Below are 5,992 nucleotides of genomic sequence, written 5' to 3' on the forward strand. Positions count from 1 at the left end.
TGGAGTACATGGGAATGAAGGGCGTGTCGCTCCCGCTCGGATTCACCTTCTCCTTCCCTTGCCAGCAGACCAACCTGGACGAGGTAAGCCCAGCCCAGCCGGTGGCACACGTTTGGTACCCAGGGCTGGCTGAAAAGCCAAAGCCCACTGGGAGCTCCAGTGACCGTGTGGCAGGTCAGGCAGAGACCCCAAGGAGGGGAAGGGGGGGGGGGCTCGGCGCTGCCGGTGCTCCTGGAAAGCCCCCTTGCTGCATCAAAGCAAACACAGGTGCCTTGAGCCCTGGGGACAGCCCAGCCGGGATGTGCCCTCCCTGTGCCGGCAGCATCCACCGGGAGCGGCTGGACCTGGGGGCTGCCCGTGTTTCCCCCCCCACCGGCGCCGGGTGGGTCACCGCCGGGTGTTTGCTCCGCAGGGGATTCTTCTGAAGTGGACAAAAGGTTTCAAGGCGACCGGCTGCGAAGGAGAAGATGTGGTAAACCTGCTGAAGGAGGCAATTCACAGGAGGGAGGTGAGCGTCCACGTCGCTGCGAGGAGCCGGCTCCTTGCTCCCACATCCCGGCTGGCCTCGGCGTCTTTAATTGGCCTGCCAAGCAAATTAATGGGCTGCGCGCAGGGCTAATGAGTGTCTGAATTTTAACAGCCACGCTTAGTCATCACTAGATGTTGGATTTTCAGACCCTGGAGCTAAGAGCTGGCTTGTGGCCAGGGCTGGAGCAGACTCTCCTCGCCGCGAGTTAGGGGGCCATGCGAGCCCCCCCAAAGCTCCGTGCAGCCCCCCCAAAGCCCCTGCCCTGGGGGCTCCCGTGGCTGCACCTGGAGGTCTGAGCACCCACCTGCGGGGACATGGGGCTGCGGGAGGCTGTGGGTGCCTGGAGGGCTCCCTCGCTCAGCGGACGGGTCCTTTCCACAGGGTGGGGGCAGAGGTAGCGAGCTCCGTCCTCAGGGAGTAACGCCCGCCATCCCACCCCTCTGCAGGAATTTGACCTGGATGTGGTCGCGGTGGTCAATGACACCGTTGGCACCATGATGACCTGCGGGTACGAAGATCCGTATTGCGAAGTTGGGCTGATAGTCGGTGAGGACTGAAACTTTCTGAGGTTGTTCCTCTGCCCGCGGTCCCAAACGCGCTCCCGTGGGATGCTCCGGGCTTGGGGGGGGGTCTGAGGGCTGTTATCCTGCGTACGCGCCCCGCTTCTGCGGCAGCCCCCTTGGGAGATGCTCCTCTCCCTGCAGGCACAGGCAGCAACGCCTGCTACATGGAGGAGATGAGGAACGTGGAGCTGGTGGAAGGGGAGGAGGGCAGGATGTGCGTCAACATGGAGTGGGGGGCGTTTGGTGACAGCGGGTGCCTGGATGACATACGGACGGAGTTCGACTTGGCAGTGGATGAGCTGTCCCTCAACCCTGGCAAGCAAAGGTGCGTGGTGGCTTTGAGGGGGTGGGAGGGGACCCCTCGGGGGGGGTGGGTGTCCAGGGACGGGTTGGTGCTGCCCCACCAGCCTCTTGGAGGAGCGTCAGGCGATGAGGAGCAGGGCAGCGTCCGGCTTTGCGACACACCGGTGTGTCCCTTGTCCCCTGCCCGCAGCGTGGGGATGGCGCTGCTCCGGGGAGTCAGCCCGGGGGGCTGCGCCAAGGGCAGAGCTGCGGTCCCCGCCCGGACCCCCTGTCCCTTCCCACCCTCATGTCCAGCCTTGCCCTCTCCTGCCCAGGTTCGAGAAGATGATCAGCGGGATGTACCTGGGGGAGATTGTCCGAAACATCCTGATGGATTTCACCAAGCGAGGGCTGCTCTTCCGGGGACGCATCTCCGAGAGGCTGAAGACCAGGGGGATCTTTGAGACCAAGTTCCTGTCCCAGATAGAGAGGTGAGGTCCAGCAGGTGGGACAGGCGCCAGCTCTGGCCTTACAGCTGCACCTCAGAGATGGAGTTTGGGGAAAGCGTTTGCGGGGCTTTTGGGAGCAACCCCAGGCGCTTGGCCCGGAGCTGGGGTGACCTGGGGTGGTGCAATGCAGGTGGGTCAGCAAAACCCGCGTGGTCCTGACAGCGCCGGAGCCAAAAGGCAGAGAAACTGTGTGGGGCTTGTGGCACAGGCGCCTCTGCATCCTCTGCCTGGGACAGGGGAGCCGCAGGTTAAACTGGTGTCGTGTGGTGACAGTGACAGCATCCGCGCCAGTGGCTTTGTTCTGATGTAGCCTCGCGGATCAGGGGGCGGCAGAGCCACCTCCAGGTCTGAAAGCTGGGGGTAGCGGGGAGGTGTGAGCCCCCGGGCTCTGCAGGGTGTGGGTAAGAGAAGGGGAGCCTGAGCTTGTGTCACCCCAGTTGCTCCATCTGCTAATGCTGCCCGGCCCCGGTGTCTCCCCAGTGACTGCCTAGCCCTGCTCCAGGTCCGCTCCATCCTCCAGCACCTCGGCCTGGAGACCACGTGCGACGACAGCATCATCGTGAAGGAGGTGTGCACGGTGGTGGCGCGGCGGGCGGCTCAGCTCTGCGGGGCCGGCATGGCAGCCGTGGTGGACAAGATCCGGGAGAACCGCGGGTTGGACTTCCTCAAGGTCACAGTCGGCGTGGACGGGACGCTCTACAAGCTGCACCCTCAGTGAGTTGCTCGGTGGCGCGGTTGTCCCCCGAGGAGGCTCGTGCTGGGGCATCTGCCCATCTTTGGGTGCCAGGAGGCAGTGTCGGAAGCTTCGCAGGGCAGTTGGAGAGGAGAGGAGATGTTTTAGGGTCTCGAGGACTGCTGGTGCTGAGCTGGACTCTGCCGAGGCACAGCCAGAACCCCAGAGGATGGGATGCTGGGGCAGATACCCGGCGGCACCTGAGGCCAGGTGGTCCCAGAGGTGGCGAACGGGTTCAGCCAGGGGTCCAGAGCATCAGGCAAAGTCACGGGGACGGGACGGGTCTAACCCCCGACATCGGTCCATGGCCAAGTGGAAATACGGTTCTGCCCGAGCTGGGGGCTGATGCTCCGGGGATGCTGTCGCTCAGGGAGGCACCAACGGCACAGGGCTGAGCCTAAGTGGGGCAGGGGGCTCTGGCGACCCCCCGGTGAGGCTGCTCAGGGCTGTTAAGGTTTATTAGTGCCTTGGGGGCTCGGCGGGACTGGGGAAGGGGCTGAGCAGAGGGAGGGCACGGTTATGTTGCGGGCTGGGGCTGAAGTGTGGAGCCCGACGCTTTCCAGCGCCACAAACCCGGCAGCTCTCTGGCCATCCCTCCTGCTCCGTGTCCGTAGCCGCTGGGGTGGGTACGATGGGCACCACCACCACGATGGGTGCGAAGCGCTTTGTGCCTGGTGGGGCTGGTGCCTGCAGCCCAGGGCGGGTTAAACCAGTGTCTCTCCCCGCTGTGCCCCGCAGCTTCTCCACCATCATGCACGAAACGGTGAAGCAGCTGTCTCCCAAGTGCGAAGTCACCTTCCTGCAGTCCGAAGACGGCAGCGGCAAGGGTGCAGCGCTCATCACGGCGGTGGCCTGCCGCATCCGGGAGGCCGGCCAGCGGTAGGAGGAAGGAGGTTTGCCGAAGAGCTTGGTTTCAGCAAAACCAGGACGTTTCCCCCCCCCCCGGTCCCCCCCCCCGGCTCCGTACACACACACACACGTGGCCTCCCCTTGCAAGCAGCCTCGTAGCTTTACTTGTTCTCTCGAGATCCCACCAGTGGGGCTGGAGATGCTGTGTGCTTTGTGTAAAGTGTTGTCTTAGGAGTTTCATTGCATGCCATAAAACCGCGTGTCAAGTAAAGCTAAAAGCGTCTCCTGGCTGTCTCCCTACATCTCCAGTTAGAGCTGGACCTGCCCCCCACCGCTCCCACCTCTTCCCTCGCGGCAGAAAGGATAACGCTAGCACCATCCAGACACTGCATTGTCACTTTACCGTTAACTAGTACCTATTTATGTACGTCGGAGTTGTAGCGTGTCCGTGCTGTAGGAAGCAAACCTCTTTTTTTTAAGATTGGGCTAAAGACCTCCGTTAGGCTTTTACCCTGATCAAGGCTGTATTATTTCCATGAAAGTCATGGTGACTCTTAAAGCACAGGGTGCAGAATTCCAACCGGCGTGTTCCAAGCCTGTGCTGAGAGATACCAAGTATCTCTGTTGGTGAGCGAACATTAAAAGAACCTGCTGGATCCCGGCGAGAGGTGCCCCTCTGACTGCTCCAGCAGAGCACGTGCCTGGAAATAATTGGGGACTCAGGGTCTAATCCCATTTCCCGACCTCTCACCCGCACCCTAAATAGAGCGTAGGAACGTGGCACGTACGTATGGTTGCGTTACACCCCCTGGAAACCACTAGCACCCTTCCCCGGTGCACGTGTGGAGGCGAGGAGCTGCCACTGCGATGGGGGTCTTTTCCCTACAACCCCCCCCCCCCCCACACACCCCAAATGTCGTGGCCGTGTGTCTACACGTGGCGCCGTGAGTCTGGTTTGCTTCTTGTCTGTGAAATAGTTCTGCGTCTTCAGCCTTTTAGGTGACACCTGGTTTTATGTACACTGTATATTTATGTTTCGAGAGATCTTACGTCTTTTTATGTACATAGTCTCGGGTGGGCGGGGGTATATTGCTTAGTTTTGAATTTACCTTTAAATGTCGTTTAAGAACAGTAGAATAATTTTTTTTTTTTTTTCTCGTGTTATGTTTTAATTGAAAATTTTCTTGGGGTAGACTGGAGAAAGAGACCCAGATTCCTGAGGACAGCTGTACCAGAGGTTTGGGCATTCTGAATTTATCACCAGAACAAAAGGGAAAGCAGAAAGCCAGGGATGCGATGGCCGGGAGCTGCTGCAGTGGAGCTTTCGGGATTAGGCTGGCGGTGACCTAAGGAGAGGTTTTATTTTGTCCCCCCGCCCTCCCCAGCCTGCTTTGTGCTCGAAGAGCACATCAATCCCTATTGCAGCACCTGCTGAAATAACCCAGGGCTCTGCCGGGACCCGCGTCCCAGCCCGTATCTCTGGCACCAGCATCCCGGTCCCACACGCGCCAGGCACAGACACGGGCGCTCCAGCGCTGCTGGCGTGTGGGCTCGCGGTGAGGCGCCGGCAACGGCAGCCTCGGCTCATTTGATGAAGTTAGCAGCAATAATTGGTGTCACCTCATTTCCATTTGGCATCCTCAGGGCTGTTTGTGAGCGTGCCCAGGGACGCGTGTGCCCGGGGACGCGCGTGCCCAGGGATGCGCGTGCCCGTGGCGTCACGTTGTGCGCTGCAGGGAAAAGCGGCGAATAATTTTTGCTGTCAGAAAAGCCTCCGGCTGAACGAAACGCTGCCCCAGGCAGCAGAGGCGTACAGGTGGGGGTGGGTGTGTTTTTGTAAATATTTAGCAGGAGATAATGAAATTCCAGTGATGTACAAAAAAAAAATTAAAATATAATAATTAATAATTCCCACAAACAGATCTTCTTCAGTTTGGAGGACAGATTTTTTTTGTCTATTTTTATGTATATTTTTATACTGCTTGGGGGAACCTCATTACCAAAAGTCTCTTCTATGTTGGGGGTCAAGTTCAGTAGCACAATTTTAAATGCAAAAATGATCTTTGGGCATTTTAAATGCTTATTTTTTTATAAGCCTCAAGACAACTATAACAAATAAAATCTGTGTATAGAAATGCTGTAAGAAACCAAGTTTAGTGGAAGTTTTAGAAGATGTTCAATAAATTTTGGAAGACGGTACAGAAATCCTCTCGTTCGGTACCAAGCAGTTGTGTGTGATTCTTTCCTCAGAAAACCAGCATTGTGCCGGCTGCAGACCCAGCCAGGGATGGTTTCACCGGCTGCACCGTGCAGAAGGTGCCACTGGTATTTTTATGCTCTCGCCCCGCGTGGCATCCATAGGTTTCTGTGGCTCAGCAGCTCCGGCGCGTACAGCCGTGGTTTTGGGGAGCGCGGGCAGCCCTGCGTTGGCTGCTGCGGAGCATCCCAAAGGGTGAGGCGGGTGGCCAGGTACCTGGTTAGCAGGGGTGGGGGGAGCGGGGGGGAGCGTGAACCCCTCACCTCCCTC

General features: G+C 59.0%; 1 protein-coding gene across 1 annotated transcript in view; it reads left to right on the top strand.

The window, feature by feature from the left end:
* The window catches only part of LOC308055744 (hexokinase-2), a 27,747-nt gene extending 22,062 nt beyond the window's left edge, over positions 1–5,685 (top strand). The window contains exons 13-19 of the mRNA XM_080370119.1: positions 1–83; positions 413–508; positions 976–1,075; positions 1,234–1,417; positions 1,710–1,865; positions 2,364–2,597; positions 3,355–5,685. Of these exons, the coding sequence (XP_080226245.1) occupies positions 1–83; positions 413–508; positions 976–1,075; positions 1,234–1,417; positions 1,710–1,865; positions 2,364–2,597; positions 3,355–3,499 (998 nt within the window). The 3' untranslated portion in view covers positions 3,500–5,685. The remainder of the gene's footprint in view (positions 84–412; positions 509–975; positions 1,076–1,233; positions 1,418–1,709; positions 1,866–2,363; positions 2,598–3,354) is intronic.
* Positions 5,686–5,992: the final 307 nt, after the last annotated feature.

This window comes from Falco punctatus (assembly GCF_963210335.1).
Source record: "Falco punctatus genome assembly, chromosome: 20".
Classification (NCBI taxonomy): domain Eukaryota; kingdom Metazoa; phylum Chordata; class Aves; order Falconiformes; family Falconidae; genus Falco; species Falco punctatus.